Source organism: Clarias gariepinus, chromosome 4 (genome assembly GCF_024256425.1).
Source record: "Clarias gariepinus isolate MV-2021 ecotype Netherlands chromosome 4, CGAR_prim_01v2, whole genome shotgun sequence".
Lineage (NCBI taxonomy): Eukaryota > Metazoa > Chordata > Actinopteri > Siluriformes > Clariidae > Clarias > Clarias gariepinus.
Genome location: NC_071103.1, coordinates 19,127,477 through 19,154,745, shown reverse-complemented (window position 1 = coordinate 19,154,745; position 27,269 = coordinate 19,127,477). Strand labels below are relative to the sequence as shown.

General features: G+C 38.4%; 1 protein-coding gene across 6 annotated transcripts in view; it reads right to left on the bottom strand.

Annotated features, from left to right (window-relative positions):
• Window positions 1-372: 372 nt before the first annotated feature.
• The window catches only part of sema6e (sema domain, transmembrane domain (TM), and cytoplasmic domain, (semaphorin) 6E), a 141,413-nt gene continuing 114,516 nt past the window's right edge, over window positions 373-27,269 (bottom strand). For 4 of the 6 annotated variants that reach the window (XM_053494004.1, XM_053494005.1, XM_053494003.1 and 1 more), the window contains 4 exons: window positions 20,066-20,124; window positions 18,627-18,677; window positions 12,394-12,546; window positions 373-3,043 (listed from right to left, as the gene is read on the bottom strand). In XM_053494004.1, coding sequence (XP_053349979.1) covers window positions 1,794-3,043; window positions 12,394-12,546; window positions 18,627-18,677; window positions 20,066-20,124 — 1,513 coding nt within the window. In that variant the 3' untranslated portion in view covers window positions 373-1,793. The remainder of the gene's footprint in view (window positions 3,044-12,393; window positions 12,547-18,626; window positions 18,678-20,065; window positions 20,125-27,269) is intronic. The other 2 variants (XM_053494007.1, XM_053494008.1) reach the window with 2 other exon arrangements.

The following is a 27,269-nucleotide window of genomic DNA, read 5'->3' as shown; positions in this document are numbered from 1 at the left end:
ATTATTTTTCAGCAAAGTTTATTTTTGGATAAACTTTTTATTTTGGCTAGATCAAATGATCACAGAAAGAGAATTCACTTTGGATTAATTTAAATCTGAAATCTGGAAACCAACTGTTTCTGCAATAAGCGTGTTTTTTTTTTTTTTTTTTCTTGTGCAAAGCTTTGCTTTACATGCACACATACACAGAACTGAAACAAAGTGGTGAAGTACTATAAAATCAGGGAGCTGCAGATCCAAAAGGAATAGCTTCACACATTAAGGGAATATTAAAAATGTCTAAATAGAAATATAAATCTACAATATTCTATATTTTTATATATATATTTATATTATATATATATATATATATATATATATATATATATATATATATATATATATATATATATATATAATATGTATGACACATACAGACATCAAAGATTTCTTTTCTTTTTTTAAAAATTGCAAATTAAATGATAAGGGTAGCATCTATCTTCTCCGGTTTGCATTCCCCTGCACATCCCCTGTAGCACATACCATATTAAATAAGGCACAAATTTACACAAACGGAATTTGGCTAGTTATTGTTCTTATATTTACACCAAACAGCTACAAAGTTAATAATGATAAAACACATTTGAACATAATGAAAACAGTACAAGTTCAGATCTGGGGTCAAGTCTGCATTCGGGCATGAGGGATCAGTTTCCACAGTTTAAGCCCAGGCTTTGAGAACGAAATTTACACTAACAATCATCTCCTGTGTGGCTTAGACTACATCAAAGTAACTTGACCATAGTGTTCATGTGTTACAAGGGCTTAAAAGACATACTGCTTTGGATAAACCCATGAGCCTGACGCATCTCTGATTATATTTCTCTTACATACATCTATGTTCATAACACTGAATTAAAGACAAATTTATCCCATTTGTAAACAGGCCTAGTAAGAGAATGTATAAACTTTTAGCCTTTTTTGAATTTCGACTAGGACACTCTAAAGGTGGGCAGTGCTGTTGCAAAAGTTATGGTAATACAGCGATATATGTTATTGCTCATGTGTTCTACCAGCAGATTTAATATTTGGAGGGTAAAATCATAATGGAAGGGCATTTCAACTGTAAGTTGACCTGTCAAAATAAGGCAAAGAGCTACTTTCAGAGGTGATCATCCATTTTTATCAGAATACATATACTATTTAGGTATATGCGTACATATACTGTGTAAATATAAACACATATATATACACACATGCATATTTATACACGTTTAGAACTGGGATTGATACAGTCCATCAAGTCTACATCAACAAAATAGTTCAATGTGGGAGGGATCAGAATCAGAATCAGGATAAGGCTCAACCCTAGGTTAGTCTCAGCCTTAAAATTAGTAATACCATAACCAAGAATTCAGCAGAACACTGAAAAAGCAACACTCAACACAGTGGCAGCCTAGAACAAGATGGGCACTGTTCCATTCTCTTCTACTTCCTCACCTTCTATAAGCAAATAGCTGAGCAATACCAATATGGTACAAATATTCATGAGGCACAAAGAAAGAAAAAAAAAAGAGTCAAGTTCAAATGGCAAATGTAAAGTTGGTAACACTGGCAGCCATTATCAGTTCTATTGCAGTTTTTTCCCCCCTTCTCTTAACTGAATCCATTTTTGTTGGTGGTGCAGCATTTATTCAAAAGCTGCCCATTAATAAAACTGAGCAACATAGACTGGGGTCTAGTCTTGCCCTATGAACAAGTGTAGATTTGTTAGTCTACACACTCTGAAGTGCAAGTGAAGAGTCTATGGGAGCTCAGTAGTTGAACTTCCCAGCCTGGTTTACAGGTGAGGTGGCAGGGATAAAGAGTGGTTTGGGAGGGACATCAGGTTTCAGCGAGGCCGTGCGACGAACCACAGCTCCACGCTGAAGCTCAGGCTGCTCACTGTAGCTGTGCTGACGTGTCAGGTAGCTGTTTGGTATGAGTGGGTGACGTGCATCGCAGCCGCCGGTGGAGTTGACCCGGGCGAGAAGTGGTGGATGGTGTGAGCGGCGGCTAAAGCTTGGTTCTCGGCAAACAGCTCCTCCAGCTGACATGAGAGAGTGACGCTGGGAGGCATGGCGCGATACCCTCTCCAGTGTCGATTGGTGCTGAGAGGGCATTTCTGGCGGCACATCCATGCGACGTGTCAGGCTGTCTCTTGGCAGTGTGGAGGAGCTGTAGTAGGGAGCCGACTCTGTTTCTGGGATTTGTGGCTGTACGCGGTTGGCAAATGCAATCTGGCCTGAGTTAGCTGACATGGATGAGGTAAGCACGGTGGGAGTCTTCCCAGTTGCAACATTAATCTCATGGATGTGCTTGAGGAGCTCATCAAGCGAGGTCACGTCTACAATCTTGTGTGGGTAGCAGTGCTGTGGCTGACTTGGGATGCGCTCTGCATTGTGTATCTTGCGCTCTTCCAGGTGCACAGAACCACCCAGAGCTTGTCGGCTAGCCAGACCATGGGTGAATGGAAAAACCTGCTGAGGAATTGCAGAGCTGGGCCTAGACCCAGCCACATTGTGAGACTTGGGCTCTTTGGCATTGTTACAGTTCTGATTCTTCTCCCACTGGTTCTTGAAGGCCTTCATGCTTTTGATTGGCAGTTCTGGTGTTGAGTCAGGAGTGGGAAGGCCAGACAGCTCTGAGGAGTGGTGGTGATGAGGATGAATCAGCTCTGCCATGACACCATGGTGACCATGTCTCCGCCCGGAATGATCCTTCCCGTTCTGGAAGAAGGAGTTATAGATCTTTGGAGAAGATACCTCCAGCTTCTCATCTTTGCCCTGGTTTTCTAGAAGACCATTCAGCTTGGCTAGACTACGCAGAGACAGAGCATGAGGGATGGGAGCCTCCGGGTCTTTGGCCAGCCTCTTAGTCTTGTTTACATTGTAGTTGCAGTAACAGGAGACAAGGAAGCCAGAGAGAAAGGCACCCAGGACGAAGGCCACAAGCACACATGCTATTAGCAGAGTGTAGTGAACACTGTGGTTCGACTTGTCAGCTTCAGGAGGACGACGGACTCCTAAAGAAAGAGCAATAGAGAAAAACAAAAAAAACAAAAAAAAACAGCAAAGTGAGTCAGGCAAGATCTCATTACATAGAAGCACAGCAGGATAGTGGTAATCATATTCTGATATAGCAAGTCCTTCATCAGACTCTGTACTTGAAAAAGGATAAAAGTTATAGCTACAACTTTTTGCTCACTGCAGCAGTGGAAAATGTATGCCCTCAATTATTTGAATAAAATGTAAATGTAAATTACATCCTCTTTGTTATTACAATAAGCTTAACAGACTAAGAGGTAAAGTAAGATTTCTACCACATGAAATCAGAGCTAAATGACAATTTTTTTTTCTTTATTCAAGGTCAAGAAAATGTGGACAAAACCCTATTGTCTCCATAAACAAAACCTTTCACATGTATTCTGAAGAAATGCCCTAAACCTCTATGCTGATATAAAATAAATATTTGTGAGTATAAAATTTGGTTAACCGATTCACAAAATGTTCCATGCAAAACATTTTATATAATAAATTGTGGTTGATGCTGGAGATGGTACAGAGTGGTACAACATTAAACACAGCTGAAAGGGATGAGGATGTTTAAAGCCTGGGACCAGTGCTTAAGCCAGCGGGAGCTGCGCACCTGCTTTATTTCACAATGCAGCAGCAGGTAAATACAACAGAGGCAGTATAGTGGCAGTGTGGGTGGGTGAGGGACAGAGAAAATGTGGGAGAAAAAGAGAAAAAAGGAGAAGGAGGAGGTAGGAAAAGTGCTATTGTACTTTCATGCAGCTGCAAGCAAAAGCACAATTATGAATGCATAATAAGTTTGGGGTACAAGGAAAAAAGATAATCTTCCTCCAGGCATCAATACAAACACATTAAGAGAGTAGAGCATGGCATTTCGCTAGCTATCAAATGAAGAAAGCTTTTCTCCTAAATGTTTTTCTTCAGCTGTTTGTAGATGCAAACTGGGAAGAGTTATGGCAAAATAAACTCTGCAATATTCTGTTTGCCTTGTGGCAAAAAACACTTTCCCCTACCTTTCTCATTTCTCTCACATACTCTCTCACTGCTTGGCAGAAGAATTATGTAGGTCAGGAAATAGTTGGAAAGACTTGCTCCTACACAGCGTGCTTCTCTTTTTGGCTGTTTAACTTTCAACAGCTTAATGTTTTGCAAAAAAAAAAAAAAAAGGACAGCTTTATAGCAACTACTGGTATGTCTTCTGAGAGAACCAAGAAAACACAGATTTGCCTTTTCTCACTTTCTATTCTAACCTCTGCTAGTTGAATGCTGGCTGGTTAGACACTGGTTCTCTGACTAAAGAACAGGAATGTATTGATAATGGACATTTTCCGTCTCTGGTTCTGACTCAACAAGCCCCTGTAGACACACACACATACACCGACCCCGACACACACACACACACCAACACACACACCGACACACACACACACCGACACAGAGCCTGAAGTGCTCCGAGGTCTACCACATGCTCTGTGATAAAATGACTCATTCATGATGTGTGTGCAGTATGTGTATCACACCAGGGGGCACAAAAAAGGGACAAATCCTATCTGGTCAACTCACAAATTGTCAAAACATTTTCACCCTGAGCAGATGCCTATAAAAGATAAGACGCTGTCCCACTCACCCTTTCACTGTTACAAAAGTCTTCGGAACACCCAGCAGTTTAAGGTTGCTAACGCTAAAGCATGATGGAAAATTTTGCTCAGAGTATAAAATCGTTAAAACCCCCTGAGGAAAATATACCGTAACACACCTCCCTCTACCTTAATATGGCCACCAATCCTGTCCGGTGGAGTAGAAATGCTACCAGTGTTTTGTCAATTTTAGCTTAGCCCACTTTTCCACTGACTGGGTGTGCAGGTCAGCCGGAGTTTGTGGAGCCTGCTGATGTTTTACACACTCATCCAAATAATCCCACAAGCATTCTATGAGAATGAGGTCTGGATATTTTGCAGACCAGTCAGTGTCTCATGGTTCCATCATGCTCTCAATGAACAATTCACCCAGAGATTTGGCACTATGCATTCTGGAACAAGGAAGTCTGTGGGCTGTAATTGACTTGGACAAGATACACAAAAGGCTACCTCAGATTCTGGCCAACAACAGGCAAACTGACAGTTTTATGATCATTTGCATTAACCCATGTGCACCACTCATTGACATTTTACAATAAGGTGAAGCTACTTTAGCAGCTGTTCAAGCCCCTGAGTTTCTCCAGTCTGAGTTTGACATCATCCAGTCCTATCTGCACAAAAAGACCTTGGTACTATAAATCCAGATAAAACTTACATTGTTTTAAAACGGTTTAACAGCTAACACATACCAGCTGATATCCCTGTACTTTTAACCTCACATTGATCACCAGTTGTTATTTAAAACTTACTGCGAAAAACTCTCTCTAAAGGGAAGGGAACTTGGTTTCACCTCCATTTCAAAGAGATCAATTTTGTACATTTCTTCCATGCAAGATGGTTGTTATTTTAGTCGTTTGCCAGTTTTTGCCTATACTGATCTACTGTACATGATTGTCTACATTTGCTGCATAGTGTACATTACCATGCTTTAGGTTTTATAATGATTGCAAAGACTCTAGACACCACTGTGAATTCAAAAGTCCAAAGTTCAATGGCCTTCATTATGAATTGGATATAAAAAAACTCTGCACATATCAGTTAAAATTGTAGGTTTTTGCATTGATTTATGTTTACATCATAAAAAGCACAGAAATTTTTTACACAAGTGTGCAGACTTTCGTAACTTCAGTGTGTGTCCAGATTGAGACTGAGTGACTTTACAAATGTACTTGTACCCTGCTACCTTTACGTATAGCTTTCAAATACTTACTGCTAATATGTGTCACACTCCCGAAATAGATTTTAATCTGCTGTTCAAAATGTCAGGATGGAACCAGGAAAAATGTACCTGCTGCTCATTCAGCACAGAACACTGTACAAACTGACCTTTATGTACCCGAATTGGTTATTCCGGGAAAATTTTAATCATTCTTTTTTCCAGTTTTAAAAAATAAAGAAGTTGCTACATACAAATGCAATCCACTGTTCTTATGATCCTATACTGTCGGTATTATACAATTTTTTTTTTTTTCCTGTATGTTTGATGCTGCCACTTGAGCAAGCTCTTTACAACCCAATAAGATTTTTACTTGGGTAAATGAAAGCTAAATAAATGATATATATTAAACTGACAAGGCGTACCATACATTTAAAAAAACATTCCTTTAGGCTGTTTTGTTTGTCCTTCTCATCATCATTAGTGTTTCCTTGTTTATACGCGAGGCAATTCTTGGCACTTGCCTAATATGTTCGCGCAATGTGCTAAACAAAGCTAAAGATAACAGAAATGTGTGAAGAACAGGGACAGCCACATTACAGACCATCTGATGGCGGAAAGAGAGAGTTGGAGGAGTTAGGAGAGGGACACAGTCATGAGCATAAGGCAGCTTTGACTAAAAGGTAAGCGAGTGCAAAGAGACTAAAAATGGTGGCGTGAGGGCAAAGGGAAGTGGAGGAGTGCAGGAGAAACACACAATTGGAAGACAGTGATGGACAGGCTGTCAGCCAAGTGTTAGTCTTACTCTCTCTGCCTTTTTCCACTTCTATAACAGAATCTGTTCTAATGGTAGGAAATAGAAAGCACAAGAATAGATAAATACTCAAGGTTACGTAAGCCTGATAACAGCGAGAGGCAAGTCAATGTGGTTTGTGACAAGTGAGATCTCTCTAAGAGCTAATTTGCAGTGTGACAGTTGGGAACACAGTTTTAATGGCAAAAGTCTTAAAAATAGAATTAAATAAGAGCCAACTGGCATGGATTGTGTGTGAGAGCACATGAGGTGTGCAAAATAGCACAAATCTCATTATTAATCACGTACATAATACTTCCTCCCATTCCTTTTCATTTTCACACAACTTTCTCCTCAATGTTGGTTACAACCAATTCCCACCCGCTGTCCACACTCCTTCAAAAATATAGGGGTGCCAAAAAGGGCTCTTTCGAACAATGCCACAGGAGAGTAATTTTTCCGTTCCATAAATAACATTAGTTTTTTCTTTGCTACAATAAAACATTCATCGATATGAAGGTCTGCCAAGAAATTGGCATCACTGATGGACATGTTCCGTCACCTTTATTGTTTGGGTTTTAGGTTTAAATTGGCCTCAGTCGCATGGTGGCATAGTGACTAGCACCGTGACCTTGCACCCCCAGGGTTGAGGGATTGATTCCCACTTCAGGGCTTCACTTCGTAACTCCAGTGTGAAAGCTAAATAATGAGGTGTGCATGAGGTTTGCATGTTCTCTGGTACTCTAGTTCCCTTCCCCGGTCCAAAACATGCCGTTTGGGTTACCTTTTTTTTTTTTTTCCCTGTAGTGCGAGTGTGTGCTTGTGTGACCTGCAATGGATTGGTACTTCGTCCAGGGTGTACCCTGCCTCATGTCCGAGTCCTCTGAGATAGGCTGCAGGTTCCCCCTCAACCCTAAACAGGATAAGTGGAATTGATAATGAGTGAGTAGTCTAGTCTCATAATTGATATGACCCTCATTAGGTGAGATCTTTAATGACCTTCTAAAATAACCTGCAGCTCAGAAAGAATTGCAGAACAATTCAACACACTTGCACTGCGCTAACCGGCCATTCCTGCATAATACAGAACCCTTAACTGTGGGTAACATCACTTCAACCCATCCTTCACACTGTTCGGCATAAAAGTGTGTGCTTATGGAGCCTCTTCAATAACCTACTCTATTGAAAGCCATTCAAAACCATATACCATCAGGATAAACGGATGTCATGCCGCTCTTATAAACTTCAGTATAAGTGAAGGGTGATGGATTTTAATGTTTAATTAGCAGGAACAGGGAAGAATAGTTAAATTTGATTAAATTTCCCCTGACATGTTGCCCTAAGAGAAGTAACAATCTGTCTCTCTAATTCATTTCTGAGGCCATGTCTGGCTTCCCCGCCCCCCACTGTTTTCCTTAACTTGAATCGATCCCTGGTGCATTTGGCGCATGTGGCATGGGAAGGTATGAGCACAGCAATCAGACTTAAATAGAGACCAAAACAACCGGGCAGCGTCCAACCAACCCAGAGCGTGATTAGATTGCAGTAAGTCAAATCACTCTGATTTGACCCAGCAGCAGGATGTGAATTAAACAGGCTGTTTAATCCTAATTGTGAGCAGCAATTTTTGACATTGGAAAGGTAAACTATAATTTGCATCTGGCTGAATATTCTGGATGTCTGGCCTCAAGAAAAGCTGGATACACTTTTTGCAAAACTGCTGATGTCATTATTTACAAATTGTAAATTATTTAGCACTGGCTCTGTGTTTTTTTAGTTTCACATCTATCTTTCTACACAAACTGATCCGTCTGTCTGCCTGTCTGTCTGTCTAACCCTACGAAAATGAATCTGGTGCAAAAAAGGAATAAAACTAAAAGGCTCTAAAAGGATCTCATGAAAAAAAAATCCAGAAATGTTAAAAACACATTACAGCTTACTAGTGACTCTTGCCGGTTCTCAGATACAGATCAGTGTCTGGCACCAATGGTCCGAGAGCTCATCAAGCTGTTCTCTTTAAACTCGTTTGCCATAAATAACACTTGACTCATCTCAGCCACAAGGTTGTTGACTTTTACAACAAGAGACTAAACAGATCACCATCAGATCAGAATGACGCATTACATTTCTCTCTTGCTCTCTCTCTCACTCACACACACACTCAAGCACAGTATACTGTACTGTGCAAATGTCTTGAGGTAACACATGTTTCTTGCTCCCAAAGAGACAGACTTCCTTGTATTTTTTAATGCAGTCTTGAATAGTTCTCCAGGCCGTCTGAACTTTTTGTCTTCCATTTTTTGACTAGCTTTCATTTCCAGTCCAGTTGTTTGTTAAGCCACACAGTGACCTATGAATCATTTAAGCATAAAATCCATCTAGCTAGAGGTGAGAAACAGGTTCAGATGATGACAGATGATCAGGCTGGTGATTAGCATACTGATGATGTGAAGAAAATGAGGTTGCTGCTGAGGTTGTTACAAAAACAACCAGTTTTAAGTCAGAATCTTTCGGCACTTTGCAAATGGTCACAGTAAAATATTTGTTTCCATTTCCATTCCTTTACTTAAATCTACAAAGGTGGGTTAAGACATTTGTACAATACTGCACACACACACAATCATGTTAATTTAAGTACTAATAAATTGACTTATATAAATAATAATGCTTTTTTTGACGTCTGATCCAAGATTTTAAAAATTCATCACATATCAATCGAATAAATTTACTTTTCCTTGCTCTACATTATTTTGCAAAGAAAGAAAAAAAAAGGAAATATAATTCTGCTTTGTTTATGGCAGGATGAAAGAAAATTAGAATCACGCAAGAGATTCTCATTTGTAAGAAGAGCACCTCAAGGAATTTCATACACAAGTGAACGGCCTGATTGAAATACATGAAGAACTAATACACGCTCTCTGTGATTGAGTTTGTTCCTACAAACATAAAAGCTCTGATGTATTAAAAAACCAAGTGTACACCTTCTTTTTTCAGCAAAACACAACACACGTGAATCCCAGGGAGATTTTGATATCAACAGTTTTAAGGTTCATGCAGTGTTTGATGCATTATGCATGCAATAACTTAATTAAGAAAATATTCATCAACTGAGGAAGCAGAAACACCACAAAAACAACTCTTCTTAATTATGGCGCATACGTTTAACCAAGGAGAAAAAAAGGGGAAGTGTTAGGCACATGCAGGTCATGTGTCTGGCTTTCCCATGTTACACAGCTAATGAAAGAAGCAGGGCTGGTCCTCTTGGAGGAAAAGTGCCAATCACTCAGAACTGAAACTAAAACGAGCAGAAGTGGAGAAGCGTGCAGGAGATGGCAGGAGCAGGGCGGTCTACAGGCGCAGGATATTCTACAGCAGCGATTTTAACCCTGTTCTCCACCGACAACCCAGAGAAAAAACCCAAACTTACCTCTAGCTCCAGGATTGTCAAGATAAAACATGTAGAATTTGAACTGTGTTGCATTTGCATAGAGCTAGAATGAAGTGCATTCCGTTTCTATGCCTGCACTGAAATCTAGAACTCAACAGAAGTTCTACATTTCTTTTGGCTGAGTATTGGCTTTACTTGGTCACACATTAAGGGAGAAGGGAGTCGAGGAGAAGAGGAATTGAGGGCTGAACAGAAGAAAGTCATTTGGTTTAGAGGAACACGAGGCGGGTTAACAGCACGCTACTCCGCAGAGCTCGGAGAGAGTGGGGAGGACAGGGATGGGGAGGAGAGGAGAGGAGAGGAGGTTAACAAGTTTGGAAATAACAAGCGCATTACCTGGATTATGCACTGTGTGGACCCTCAGTTCACACTAAACCCTGGTGTTTTACTTTGCTGGTGACCCTAATCATTACCTTTTATGCTCAGAGTGTGTTTTGCTTCCTGTATTGTGTTACGGTGTGTGCTGTAAACAGTTAATACTGTAGCAATTGTTACAGCAAAATGAGTCACTTACTCAAGGTATTAAAAAGAAAAAAAAAAGCTGCACAGTGTCAATTTTTCTCACTTTTTGTTCTTTCACATAAGGTATTAATAATCACAGGGCCAAGGGGCTTTTTAACAGTTCAGCTCGAGTTCATGTCCGGTGTCCTCTGCTCTCTCTCAGTCTAATGAGCTCCAGACACAAGCATCCTGCTCCCGATTATGAGTCCAGCCTTCTCCTGAACACGCACAAATTATCGGAGGACAGGAGTCTTCGGCGCACCCCGGTTCACTTCATTTGAATTCATAAATGGCCTGTGAGTGTGTTTAAAATAGCTGTGGTAGCAGTTACAAGCCCCAGACACCTCTGGGCAGTAATTGGTGAAAGTTTCCTTTCCGCTGGAACCTGAAGCATCATTATAGGTTATAGGTGGGTTATATTATAGCCCAGGTGGGTGTCTGGAACGTGTAATAGTAAAGCAGACCTTAACCTGTGCTCCCAATTTACTGCTTTTACACATAATAGCACAGAATGAAACTTGGGATGAGAATGCATGTCTTTATACATTATAAATGTATCACACTGGTCTTGGTCACGAGACTGTCATTTATAGAGCGATATTTCATTTCTACTGCATGCACCTACGCCTTATTTCACTTTGATGTGTTTATGTTACTTTCTTAGAGTTTATATATTTATAAAAGGGAAGTGATTTTTAAGCAGGTTGTCGTGTTATTTTTACAAAGCGTTCAGACAAAGACTTTCTGTGATGATTTTCTGATACTGTATATGCCACCACATTGACACTGTCTCTAAGTCTCTGAACTACTTGTAGTTTAAATCTTAGTCTTTAGGTTAAGGATCAAAGTCAGAAAGATGGATTAAGATAAATACAAGCTAAACGGCAGGATAAAGTGAGATTTGTCGACTTCAGAACTAAACAGAAAATCTTTAATAAGTAAAATTAATGAAATAAGAGAAATACTGTATGATGTGTATGATCTCTTCACTTCACTCTGAGTTTTCCTGTCTTGGGATTTTAATATTTGTACAGAAGAATTTTTATTTTTCATTTTTATTAGATTTTTTTTTTTATTAGCCAGAGCCTGTAGGCTTATTTATTTATTGCTGGCGTTCTCATTACAGGTTGAGTGGATGATCATGGAAACAACAGTGAAAGTGTATGAGAGCGGCACAGAGCTCAGCAGGAACAGGATTTATGAGCTCCTCTTCACACAGTCTAGGCGCTCTATCAGGAACCATGGAGGGAAAAAAAAAGCGCCCTAATGGCAAAACACAATGCGCAACGCATTAAGGCATATTATTGATTATGAAAAGATGTAAATAGCTGTGTTTGAGGTTTTAATGGCTTCTCTTCTTGCGTGGGGCGTCAATAATTTTGCATAATTTAAGCAATACATACTGTATGGATCGGAATCTCGGACAGCATGAATAGTTTTCTACTTACTAGGGAAAGCTCTAATTGGTTGTAAAAGTTGGCACACTGCACATTACATCTCTCATTGAAAGGTAAAGAAATTGGCTGGAATGTATCCTCTACTGATATTGCTTAATTGTTAACAGTGTTTCATAAAACACTTAAGTTACACAAGTTTATCATTATTATTATTATTTTTTCCTCTAAAACATTCATGACTGGAATTCTGACTAGTCCACATCTGCACCATTTTCTAAGTGTGTGTGTGTGTGTGTGAAGCTGAGGGCCACACAGCAGGATCCAGTACAGCGCAAAAGAGTTCAAAATGAAAGAACTGGAAAACCAGAAGACAGATAGTATAATTAAAGCCTCTCGCTGCCCCCTTACCCTCCATCTCCACACTGATTGGCTCCAAGCCAGGGGAGCCCCGCCCTCCCCGCTCCCCCTCCGCAGGGTGGGTACCTTTCTCAGAGACACTTGGCCCTTTAGGCAGAGCTGGTCCCTGAATGGTTGGGCTGGCGCTTGTGGGTGAGGTCTTTCCTGTGGTTGTATTGGAAGGGGGGGCAACAGAGTAACCAGTCAGTCAAGTCCTTTAAGTGCATCATATTAACATACAAAAAAACATTGCTTATGTCAATATTCTGTGTACATGCAGCAAAAAATAAAGAAATTAAAGCATTATATTAAAAACATCACTATTAGTTTATTTTTGAATGATAAAATCAGTCGATATCAATGAGCTTGCTCTGCCTTCAGGAAGGGGTCCATGCTTGTAAAGGCAATTGTAAAGGCAAAAGGTTCTATGTGAAACCCTGTAACAGACGGTTTTGCTTCCAGAAAAGATGCCAACCAAAAGCCCTTTAAAAAACTTAAACAATTAACCTTCCACGAAACCCTTAAGGAAAAGGTGTGTAAAGGTAATTTAAGTTCACTATAGCACTAGCAGCAGGATCTCATTGTGGTGTTATTGTTGTTCCAGCAGCCACTAAAGCGTTTCTCTTCTGCCTCCAATTCATGTTCTATGGATGGAGATTGTGGGAACGAGAGCAGCACAAAGATGCTGCCATAGTAACTATCCTCTGAATACATGACAACAGTATGACAAGACTGAGAATCACTTTGCATAAAGATTTCTTGGAAAAAAAAACAAACAAACAACAAAAAAAAAATAAAATAAAAACAGATTTTAACTTATAATCTATTTAGTACTCAAATGGAAATTTGATCAAAATGAATACAAAAGATGTACATGCACTCAGCAGGTAATCTGGAATTTAATTAGGTTTAAGAAACCCAGACATATCCTTAAGCATCAGAACAGCATGTTCTAACCTCAATTTCACTGGGCGCAGACATGACCTACAACTCTGACCTACAACTTACTGCTTTATAAAAACATGCGCCCAAAATGGCTAACTGATGGTAAAGGAAAAGGTTAAATTTACGACTGTAAAACCATATAATAAGAGTTAGTTAAAACCTTTCATTGTATATGAATTTAAATTGTAAAACAGACACAGAACTAACTGTGCATAAATGACTGTAGATTAAAAGTGGTGGTGAAAAACATCACACTCTTTCTCAAACAGTAACACTAACAGAGAAACAATATTGGATCTGGTATAAATTAAATGACTAAATTGGCTGTTATAAAGTGATAACTGTCTGTTTTCTTTAGTGTTTTCTTAACTGTCTGTTTTCTAATTTCTATTTACTATAAAATATTGTTGTCAAATCTATTATATATACTGATCAGCCACAACACTAACACCTCACCATGTGAACTGAATAACCTTGATGATTAATTATATACAAGTAAACCGGTGAAAGAATCATGTGTAGTCAATGCTCATCTACGCCTGTGTGGACCAGAGGCCAGCCTGCCCAGCCTGATTCCACAGAAAAGCCAATGCAGCATGAATTACTTAAAAAGAGTCAATGCTGGTAACAATAAAAAGGTATCAGAACACTCACAGCCTACCATGTATAGAGCTTAGCAGACAAAAAGTTGTTTAACTGAACACCAAGTTTGACAAACTGGTCCGATACACTGAGGTCCAACACTGCCGCACAGCATCCAAAGGATCCACCACTAACGTCCTGGTGCCAGACAGCGCATGGGGAAGCTACACAATACTGGGCTTAATGTTTTGCGTTTTAATGTTATGGCTGATCAGTGTATTTACAAATGTACAAATTAGGGATTCACCAATACCACTCATTAACCCAGAGCACAACGTTACCAAAGGATTTCGGAAAGCTCCATGCCTGAGGAAATTCATCAAACACACCTATTGCTATTGCTTTAATATACTGTAGCATGAACGCCGAAAATGCTCTAAATGTAGATCAACTTGGAGTAAAATTCTTATCGATCCACTCAGTGGTTACACTGATGAGCGACACTTATCAGGCTTTCAATCCCACTGATTAAATATCCAATTTTTATTTGCTCCACCAAATTGAAGCTTTTTTATTAGTCTCACTAACAAGTGGTTTTCTTCTGGCCATGCAGCTGTTGATTTCTAATCCTTGAGTTCTCATCACATTGTGTGTGTGTGTGTGTGTGTACTTCCACTATTAAACAAAGCAGTAATTTCTATTGTCATTTTTTTTTTATTTTGCAACTTTAAGTGTTGTCTATCTATGAAGTTTACGACCACATTTCCTCCGTGATTACAGATTACTGCTATTCTTCCAGGTTTTAATAATTCGCTTAAAATTTCTTAGTCATTTCAGACCAATAATTTGACCATGTTGACAACACAATTTCCATGACAACAGCATGCATCTTCTGATATCTCTGTTTAAAAAATAAGAAGCTACCCACAGAGTGAGTTAGTGTTAAAAGCAATTATTTAAATCCAAACAGTGCCTTTTTTTTTTACCTGACGGTGTAGTACCTAGCTTTTTCCTGCTAAAAAATGACCTATTTTTGCAGGTTTGCTATAAAGAAAGCTGACTTTTGAGGTTATTTGAGCTAAAGATAAAATTTTGTACCCGCTACTTGTTGGTTAAAACCATGTAGAATGTTTAGTAGTTTGTAAACTTAAAGAAACAGTAAATTTAAAGGTAAGATCCACACATGAACATGTAGCTGCAGGTATTAAAGCATTTCTAGAATAGAACCTGATATAGGAACAAATGCTCAGCTAGAAATCCTGCTTCTTCGTTCTTCTCTTCTTTCAAAAAAAAATAATCTGTCGATTTTTTTAGCCTCTACTTTTCAAGCTACTTTACTTCTTTCCATTATCTCTCTATTTTGAAGTTGACAATACAGAATTTTCATGACACAGCTTGACACTCAGTAAGCCTTGCTTTGAGGGCCTCCCTTTCTTTAATACTGCAGCAGTCCTGGATGAAGCCAGCTCAAATTTTTTAGCCAACACTGCTTTAATTATTGATGCTTTGGTAAAGTTCCTGTTCTCAAGTAGTGAGTGTCCTTGAACTAAGGCATAGTAGAGGGGCTCGCAAGATTGCCAGGTGGTTAATGAGCTGCCTTTATAAGGTTTCCATGTAACCGGCAGTTCAAAAGCTGCCTGTTGAACATATTAATAACTCTATCTTTGTGAGGTATTTCCATTAACTTTTAAGTAACTGACTCGCAGTTCCTCCACCTCAACCTTATTAAAAACATACATGTAAACCACAGGTTTTGGAAGATATATGCACACACGCACACAAACAATTACATTGTTTACATCTCTCTCTCTCTCTCTCTCTCTCTCTCTCTCGATATATATATATATATATATATATATATATATATATATTACACACACACACACATATATATAGAGAAAGAAAGATAAACATATATGGCCTCACAACATCATGGGGCTATTTTGTCTCCACAAAGTGATAAAAACCTGCAACACACACACATAGACACTGACCCTTGCCTGCCCTGCCCGTCTCCCCCTCCCCACGCACACACACAAATTCGCCAGCTCATCAGGCTTGTTCCAATCACGTCTGTCAGCATGTTATCTGCACCAGGCAAATGGGAAGCCGAGGCTGGCACGCTTATGAGGGTTACTCATGTTATTACTGTATTTTTATTTATTATCATTTAACTCAGAAACTAAGAACAGTTTCACTTTGAATGGTGTTGAAAACGTTAAAAACGCTGTACCTTTTTTCCGATGGGGCTATGTTACTAAATTAGCATCAAAACGTGAATATGAAATAATAATAATAAAAAAAAAAACATTATGGCTTAGATTTCCAGATTTTCCCTTTGGATAAGCAAAACTAGTGGAAATAAATATTTTCTCATATTTGGTTGTAAAATCTATGCTTGCAGCAATAACTATCCCCATTCTGCTCTTAAGGAGGTGAAATGCATGAAGAATTGGGTTAAGAACTGGTGACTGGCTTGAGTGTAAAACCTTCCCTTCCTTTCCTCTGATGAATTCCTTTGTATTTACAAGATGGAGTTCCACCTCATTAGATTTGATGCATTTCTTATTAAACTGACAAACAGGATGTTTGTGTAAGTTACATCATCAATAAAGAGTAGTGAGCCTGTTTCAGAGACAGTCCTGGAAGCCCATGCCATAATACTACTGCACCGCCGCAGTGCTTGAATAATGAGCTTCTGGGCTTAAGATCATTTAAAGTTCCTTTCTTTTCCCACAAATTAGGCTTTTCACTACTTTGAGAGAGATTAATCTTGGTTCGAAAAATTTCATCTCATCTATTTCTTTCCTTTCATCTCTGATGAAGGTCTTCTTGTGGATTGTGATACCTTCACCCTGAACCTGTGGAGGTTGTTGATGTCTCTGGCTGTTTTGGGGTTTTCTGCATAGCTTTTCACTGTTGTTGCTTTTCTTGGCAGACTTGCCTCATTTCTGATTGCACTACAGTGTTTTTTTTTTTTATTTTTTTTTAGGACATTCCAAATTGTTGTCCATTGTTTATACAAGGGCTGTGATTAGTTTTCCATCTTTTCTCTGCTTCAAAATGACTGGTGTTACTCGCTGGTCTTTATGCTGGTTTATCAATCTTAAAAACAAATGCAGTCTTCACAGGTGAAACCTAGTCCTTAAATAAGGTAAGATTTTCAGAAATTTTGACTGTTTAAACAACCAAGCTAACCTAGAACGCCTCAAATACCTGTCAGTCACATGTTCCAATACTTTTATCACATGACAAATAGATGCAGGTCATAGAATACATCAAAATGTAAATATCAGCTAGAATAATGATCTATCGTCTCATATTCGGCTTTTGAGCTTGAACTCAAGTGTCTTCAGTGTAGAGCACAAACAAAAAAACTTGGCCTTGCTGCTGTTTCAGTACTTTCAGGGAGGATTGTATGTACTGACTATGTTTGGGGGAGAGAGAGAGAGAGAGAGAGAGTCTAATGCTTCGGTGCTTAAGGGGGTGTTTCTCTGCATTAAAATAATTGCTCTGTGCTATAAGCTTTGTCACAGAATGGGGATAAACAAACATCGGGTAAACTAAATAAATGATCTGTTGTTTTATGCCGATCTAGAAAAGCCGTGTCTGCATGAGAGATGAACGAAATTAATCAGCAGAGCTCCCATAGTGTACCCTCTCTCCATCTCACTCACGCTGACTGACACTACAACATAGAGGTGGACACCTGGACTGCGTTTTTTTTTTTTCATTGTCACATTTACTGAGAAACTGCATCGAGCTCCATGAATGCAGAACAGTTTTTTTTTCTCTCTGCAGAACAGGAACGATGGAGCCGGTATGGTAAGCAATTCTCAGTTGTGCACCCGGATAAGACAGTTGATTCTATACGTGTATGTATGTGTAAGGTTTGTTGAGCTGAATGGAGTTAAGTCAGCAGACAGCAGCAGTGCTGTCCGTCTGTCACAATGCGCTGTTGATGTGCTTCAGAACAATAACTCTGGGGCCATGACCCACCTGCCAATGTGTCTGCACTGAAAAACTCAGCTGACACATGATGCAGCATTCACACACACACACACACACACACACACACATACACACATACACACATACACACATACACACACACACACTTGTGTCAAATGCTATTAGCTGATTATTGCTCAGTGCACTCTCTCACACACACATGATCACACACACCACACACTGGTTGTATTCACTAGGCATGTTGAAAAATCAGCATGTGCATGTGTTTCAGCTGAACTACAGCAGTGGGAGTCCCGCAGCCTCATTTTATAGGCATTAAGCTCCCTGATGCCCATTTCTGTGTTTGTACATATTGATCTGGAATGAGGGCATCAATAAAAGAGTGTGAGAGCAGAGCTAAGGCAGGGTGTGTGGTGATTTCAGAGGTGAGAGTGAGGTAAATTGACTTACATTCATATCAAAGCAATATGCTGTAATACATCTACCATTTGCGCAGCCAACCTTGGAGTGTCGGCAAACAAAGTAAGGAATGCACAGGCAATATATAGACATTATCTAAATAAAAGATGGAACCTGATGTGTCCTGAACAAACCAATGGAGCTGAATTGCATGTACATGTTTAAGTGGAAAATAAAAAAGTGGGAAATAAAAAGCACACCAGCAGATGATTAGAATGATGAATATACGCATGTGTTGAATGGAGACATGACTTGCATGATCTAAAATGAAGAAGGAATCAACTGACCATATGCTGAATCCAGTGCAGGGTTCTGTTTTCGTGTGGTTGCCAAAACATCTATGATTACAGGAGGAAAAAATGAAAATATTAACAAGAATTATTTCAATTTATTTGTTTTAACTAGGTTAGATTTCTGGAATATTTCAGTTTTCTGCACAGATTTATAATTAGGATCTGCATCAGGTGGTCCAGTCGCAAGTGGACAATCAAGACCGATAGTTGTTTACATTAAGAATTTTCATGTGTCTGGAATGCGTCTCCACTGACCACTCATGATCGCATTTACTCAGCAATGGGGTTGGCAAGTGTGCCCAAAGCACCTCTACACCACTGAAGTCAAAAGTACACAATTTCAAACAAAAACAGCTTATATTTTGCTGTCAGATGACGTACTTTTGTATGGAGGAAAACTTACTCTACCAACATGAAGACAAACAATTTGAATAACCTACAGTACGTATGCATTACTTTCAGTAGATATTTATTTTCATAAATATGCACCAGACAGCAGTTTCATGATTTTGTTTCATAATTTTCTGGGGAACATTTTGTGCTCTCAAAGGATTTAAAATAGCAGATCTGTCCAATGGTATAACAATACTTCCTACTATATATATCTACAGCTTATGAAACTACAGTATGTACTAAAATCATTAATGGCCACATAATAAATAATTTTTTAAGTAAAGTAATTTCCCAAAATGCATACTTATCAAGATGTTAAAATTGTCTTGTGACGATATTAAAAGATATACATTAAGAACAGCTGGGATACTGAATATAATAATCCACAGACAATACGATACAAATTGTGTATGAGTATATAGTGAAGAGTAATGCTTACAGTATGTTAATAATGGTGGGAAGAAGTAAAGCGTTGTGAAAAAATATTTGCCAAGTACTGATTTTTTATTTTTTTGGCACAAACAGTTATTAGGTTTAAGGGGCAATTACTTTTTCCACATAGTGCCAGGCAGGTTTTGACAGGTTTTTTCCTTTATTAAATGACATTATCATTTAAAAACGGCATTTTGTATTTATTCGGGATATGTTAGTGTAAAATAGTGTTATATACTGCTATATACTGTTTATGCAACAAACAAGGGGACACTTTATAGCTGGTATGCACATATTATTACAGTGATCTCCTGAATTAAATTTAGATATATTCCCATGCCCAAGACTGAGTAACAAACTAAATTCTTGTTACATTAACAGGACACTTAAAAGAAACTCGATTCCACTTGAAAAGTGTGAACCTGACCCCATTGTTAATTTAGTGGCTTCTATTCTCAGGGCCACGTTGCTGTTCACACTACAAATGTAGCCAAATAAGTCTTGACGAAGGAGAAACATCAGGCCTGAACAGGGACTAAATTCATTTACGCTAAATGCACACAAAAGCAATGTACTAGGACAGGGGACACTGGGGGTTTTGTGCTCACCGTGGCAGCTGTCAGGATACTGAGAGTAACCAGTCTCCACATCCTGTTCAAACCCAGATCTGAAAAAAGAGAGAAACAAAAAACAGAGAAAAGAACAGAATTATTACCTGCATCATCCCTTTCTTCCTCTGCACCCTTAATTGCCTGTGCTGTCAAGTACAGGACAACAGACCTCTTGTCTATCTGTCTGAACTCGAATAGCACTAAAAAGGAAATGCAATTTGTTTGCTGTCTTTTCAAGGTCGACTCTGAGGCGGTTGGGCAAATGAATGACAGACAAGGAATAGACGCATATAGTCATCAGAGGGAATTATAAAAAGGAACACTTGAAAATCAAGAAATATTTAAGAGAACACACGATCTCCCCAAAATTGCCTGAAATGTAGTATGGTCTAGCGAGTGCAGTTATTAATTGCAATTAGAAGCAATTATTACCAACCTAGTTAGAGTGGATTTTGCCAGGCTACGAGAACACCTGTGCTGTATGAGAACGTTCAAACAGCCACATCTGAAATGGGTTCTTACTGAGATTCACAGAGCACACACTGATTAATCTAAAATCTGTTCCATGTGGCATAGGTTTAGCTTCTGGTGTTCGTTGTAGTGAGCATTCTAATAGATGGAAATTATAAGTTGCACACAGTTTTTTGCATGCAGAATTAATGATATGCAGTGCATTTGAAAATTAATTACATCCTTCATAAAAATAAATAGAAATTATAGGAAAAAAAAAAAAATATATATATATATATATATATATATACAGTATATATAGTGTAATGTACACTACTGTGATTTGCACTACCATGCACACTCAGTATATGTACACTGCTAACCTGATACTCTGTATATTTTGGTCTGTATAGTTCTTAAATGTTGTTCTTGAACTTCCTGTGGATAATGTCATGTCTATAAACTAAATCAGCATCCTTATGCATGTCTGTACTTTTAAGGGTCACCAACACCCAGAATCAAATTCCTTGTGTACATCAACATACTTGGCCAATGAACCTGATTCTGATTCTAATAAATAATATAATTATGCAATGGATAATATGTTCATTCCACAACATAAGTAAATTTGCACAAAAAAACTGGTTTGAAAAGCGTAAGCAACCTAATTATACCTATTCTAAGCAGAATAACAATACAGTATCATCTTGTATGTGGAGACACTTAAGATTTTTTTTTTCCACTCCGCTATACAGAATTAATCCAGGTCTGTAAACATGAAATTCTTCTACAGGTTTTCTGTAAAATTCAATTTTGAGTTTCATGTCAGCACCAGAACGAGCAGAACCTCCATTTCCCAGAACACAGCATGGACTGTGATCATGGCTGCCACAGACTACATTCCCCAGCGCAACACTTATGACTAAAGAGCAACATGTTTAATTATCCGAGTTTTAATCATGCACATGTTCCCAAACATACCTGCACCTGTACAAACAGACTATAGACATTCAGCTGTTTGTAAACCAATGTGTGCTCTAAGCTGATTTACTGAAATTTTGCATTTTATGCCTTATTGTTCTGATTTTCATTGTTGTTTGAATTTACCAACACTGTACTGTTTTTTTGATCACCAGACTTTTTGCTTGCTCTTGTTTATGATTTTTGTGCATCTGTTTGTCATTATCTTTTAATAAGTACAGTAGGCTAACCTGCACTTGCATCTGCCTCCAACTACATAGCATAACATACTGATTAGGAATGTCATTGGTAAACAGTGACACTAGGTTACTTTTACATTTTCATGTTTCTTGATAAGTATATTTGGCTTTAGAAAAGTCTATCCAGGTTTTGGGATGAAACATGATAATTAGTAGAATTCATGATGATGTACCTTTAGATGAGCCCCCAATTTATCACTGATCCCTGTTTCACACCTAGTGCTAGCTGATTTTCCTTTTATGCATTCTGCTTTTGATGGCAGGCATTATACTGCATGCTATTGGTGTGCATGTCTTAAAAGTTAGATTTTGGTATCGTACACACAGCAAATAATTCCATTTCTAAGGACACTTGAAGTGAAGTTCAGATGCTTGTTGTTCGTAGCATTCTGCAGTTAATTCTAAAACCTGACAACCTTGAATTGTGAAATTTTTAATCTTTAGGCTTTCAAATTCTGGCCCTTGCAGGGTGTCACCCAGCTGAGCAGAACATTATTTTATTGACATCAGTACACAAGAGGTCAAAAAGTAAATCAGCGGTCATGGATTTCTGGTCCCTCTCAAATAAATGTATTGTGCCTCAGGAAGGGTGCTCGCTCAGGCTTTGGATAAAGAGTGCTAATATACTAAGCACATCAGATTGTGAAACTGATACAAATGCTTAGACGACCTCTATTTGGTGTTTTGCAGCTTCACAAATTCTCACTGGCATTTAAGCGGTCAGCTAATTTTGTCATTCTGAACCAAAATGGATTTTTGGGGCTATAGAGTCGTGTATACATTGCAAAAATAAATAATGTTCTTTATGCACATACAACACGGAGATACAATATATGGCCTAAAGTTTGTGGACACCTGACCATCACATCCATACGTGGAAGCATGCAGTTGTGTAGAATGTCTTTGTATGAAGCAAAATCCATAAAGATAAGGGTTGCCGAGGTTGGTGTAAAAGAACTTGAGTGGCCTTCACAGAGGCCTGACCTTAGCCTCGCTGAATACTTTTGGATGAACAGGAATGCAGACTGCACCCCGGGTCTTCTCATTCAACATCAGTGCCTGACCTCACTAATGGTCATGGGTCTAAATCATCAAATCCCCACAGCCACACTCCAGTATCTGTTATAAAGCCTTCCAGAAGAGTGGAGGTCTTTATGGGACAAGTGGAATTTATCTGTAATGGAAAGCATCATGGTCAGACTTCCACAAACCTCTGACCATCTGAGCCCTACAGTCTGAGGGTCTTATTTGATGACCTGTTCGGTGACCATATTCATGCAAATACATATTTGCTCTCCTTTAAAATATATAGTTGGTGCTTTGTGTTGGTAAAAACGCTATATGAATAAAACTGAACTGAACTGAATGGATTGGTTAAAAAAACTACAAGTAAGCAGTAAGTGTTGAGATCTTTCTCACTAGTTTCTCCAAATGTGTTGTTGCTTGTAAAATCGTAGCAAGTGGATATACTGTACCCTGACCACCATCATATTTAGCTATACTTCATACTTTAAAAGTCTATTTTTTATTTATAGATACTTTTGCATATTGTTAGCATTTACAGTATTTCTAGAAAGAAGCAAAATTATCAGCAAAACTATGGCTTGATGTAATCTTCTAATAGAGAATACTAGACAATATTCAAAATATTTGCACTTGCTACGATAAGATGCCTTTTTTACCCCAGTATAGAGATCAGGACTGTCCCTGTAAGACTACTCAATAGTTCATCTGAAAGAGTCCATATGATTAATGTCATTTTCTAATATCCTAATCCAATACTGTACTTCACAGTGCACTCAAGCTTAGAATTATGCTCAAAATCCTAAAATAGGCTTCATTGCTTTTCCTGACAGCTCTATAGCTCCAGTGTTTCTGCAGGCTGAGGACAACGAGCACTGCACCTCCCTTATCATCGTGCCAAATTCTCCATTACAGGAGAAAAGATATTCACTTTTCTGAGGCCAGCTCTAATCATTTGCATTAGGTTATGCATGAAAAGTATTAAAGCATTAAAGCATCTAAAATAGTTTATGCCAAAGCCGTAACAACCCAAACTCAGCAGAATTAACAAAACCTCCGCAGGATATTTAACATGGAATAGAAGGAGAGCCAGAATAATGCTAGACACAACACTGACATGCTATAGCGCCAGAATGCTAAAGATGTACTTGGAGAAAATCACTACCAGTTACAAAACTATATTTAAGCAAGCCATGTATAATCAGGAGAAGAGGTGGGTGATAAAAATATCACATCTATAAACATATTCTATAAGCAATTAAACCAATCAAACCAGTTCTATACACAATATTCATCACAATATATACTGTAGGATTCCCAACAAACTGACAGAAAAACAGTACGTTGAATTAGGAATAAACCATTAGTTTGATAATACTTTTACTTAATGTTTACTTACAAAAATAAGTACTGAAAAAAGTGAGAAATAGAGGAATATGGGGGAATAGTCGGAATCTGTAGAAACTCGTACTTGTTATTTTGATTTAAATTAATATTTTGAAAGATCAATAATATCTCAGAATTGTAGATCATGCCATAATTTATCACAATGTTAATATTATATCATCGAACCTCCCTTCTCTATCCAGCCCATATAATGTAGCAAGGCTCTTGAGATGCAGAAAAATAAAATACAGTAATTAAAGTTAATTAAATTAAATCCATTAAGACCATAATGAGGCATGTTACGATGTAGGCACTGTAGTATGAAAGTAATTCTATGTTATGGCCAAAAGTATGTAGACCCATAACTGTAACACCTACAGTACTGTGCAAATGGCTTCAGCAACATTTCTTCATATTTTTCTTACAAAGAGCTAGACTTTCTTGTGGGAACAGTTTTTCGGGAATCCTAAATAAATTTTTGGGTTCTTATTTTTGGTGGGTTTTTGCCTCTCATTTTTAGTCCAGTCCATGTACCTGAACAATTTCAGAGGAACGTTTTTGTTCTGTTAAACCACACAGTGACTTATGAGTTATTCAAGTATAAAAATATCTAACTTGAGGCATGAACCAGTGAGAACCATGTGCGGATGATTAGGGCTGTGCAAAAATATCGATACATCTAACTATCGCGATAATTTCTTTTACGATAGTGTATCGATAGTCAAACCTCAAGTATCGATACTACACTTAAGTTTCTAATAGTTTGGAGGCAAGAGAGTTTTTGGTCTAACAGTTTGGTGACAATGAATACCTCATATTAGAGCATTATGTTCCAGTTTTATGTTTACTTGATAAACTTACATTTTTTTGCTTAAATTTATTTTAGTTTTATAAATTGTTTATTTAATTTATATGTAACTTTAGTGGCATATACATTTTAGTTGAATGTTTAAGTGTTAAGTGTTTTATAACAATATGGACTTCAATCACACTGTGCCGTTCTAATGAATTGGAATGGATGGAAAATAAATTGGAATTGGAATTTTAATTCGTCTGCCTACTTTATCAAGTTGTCAATATAATGTGACACACATACTAATACAAACTATTGCAATATATCACAATATGCATTGTATCGCAATATATCGTGATTTATCGTATCGTGACCCATGTATCGTGATACGTATCGTATCGTGAGGCCCTTGCTAATACACAGCCCTACGGATGATGGCAGATGATCAGGCCGGTGATTAGTATACTGGTGATGCTGAGAGGTTGGAACAGACGAGAGGGGAAATTAGGTTGATGCTGAGGTTGATACATAAACAACATTAACTAAAATGTATCTTTAGGCACTTTGCAGTCGTAGTAAAACATTTGTGCCCATTTATTTAATGTCATTTACATGTTTTTAATTTAATATGAAGAAAGACTTTTGCACTGTACTGTACGTGTTATTTCCCCAAACTGGGGAACCTTTTTTATAGAATTAAAATCTGTTCCAGGATGACGGTGCCTCTGTGCACAAAATCCACACCCATGTTGAGATGGATTGGCAGGGCTGAAGTACAAGAACTTGAGTGGCCTGCACAGAGCGCTGACCTCAGCCCCAATGAACACCTTAAGGATTAATCCAAATGACGACCGCCTGCCAGGCCTCCTCACCTGACACCAGTGCCCGAGCTTACTAATGCTCGCGTGGCTGAATGAGCACAAATCCCTGCAGCTGTGCTCCACAAGCTAGCGTAAAGCCTTCTCAGAACAATGAAGGCAGTTAAAGGAAGAAAGGGTTTCCCTATTGTGTATGTTTAAGTCTATAAAAGCATCAGCTAGATTTAGGAGGCATGTCTGTCAAATACAGTGAATTATACTTTTATTGCATCTATTCATGCTTTGATTTATTTTACGTACATCACGATTCATAATTTAGGGGCGTTGACTTACTGTAAAGCAGGGGTGGGGGAGAGGTCTTCAGTGTTATAAAAACACTCATACAAATTACACTTCTAATATTATATCACCATATTGCCCAGCCCTAGTGTCTACTGGAAAAGCACAGACAAGATAAAACACTGCACCATTTCCTTTGAAACAAGAACAAGCTGCATAGATTAGAAAAGGAAAATAAAAATAACAGTGCGCCAGGTAGTGTAGGTTATACAGCAGCAACACTCTGTTTTAGCTGTGACACAAAGAACTCATGTCCTCAATATTCAATCTGTCTGCCCTCTTCCCTCGACACAATTTACATCCCCTATTTCCATTAACCTCAGAGAGCGAGGGACAGAAACAGCGAGAATAATATGATACTCCCTTATGATGTGCGGCAGCCTGTCAGCTACTTGAGCGTATGCATATCAGAACACAAGTATGGATTCCGTGCCAGTATGTGACGGTGATGCACACATACAGTACACGCACACACATACACATAAACACAGTCAAATTCTGCTTCTAATTGTTCTTCAAGTATGCTAAATAAATAAATCACATACAGTATGAAATGAATGGTGTTGTTGCCATGTTCTGTTTTCCTGAAGTTTATACCCAGGATTACACGTACTGTACAGCATGCAAAAGCCCCTTTGTCATCCATTATTGTGAGAAAAACCTCTCAACACCAAACATTCAACACAAAAGAAACAGATGGTTATTGCCCTTCACAAATCAGGTAATGGATCTGAAAACGCATAAGCACTTAAAAATACCATTATGCAAAGCAGAGCCATAACAGAAACCATCATGTGTCTGAAACGGTTGCAGAACTGTGCGAGGCAATGGACACTTGAGAAAAAAAGACTCCAAAGATCACAGTTTGAAAGTTGCACAATTTAGCTGATTATTGTTTCAAAATAAACTCTTAAACTCGGCTTTCGTAACAATCTGTTTAGAAGTGCTGCAAAAAAAAAAAAAAAAAAAATTATCCTAAGAGCACATTACACCTCAGAGCCTGAACTTCACCAAGCATCATTAATGTTACAATAAGTGTCAAGTGAACCACTCTTTTTTCACATACCTACAGTCTGCTTGGTGAGGGAACTGCACGTAAAAATCACCTGATAGCCACTGTGATACAAGCAGGTGGATCATTGCTTCAGGGCTGGTTTGTGGCTTCTGGTTCA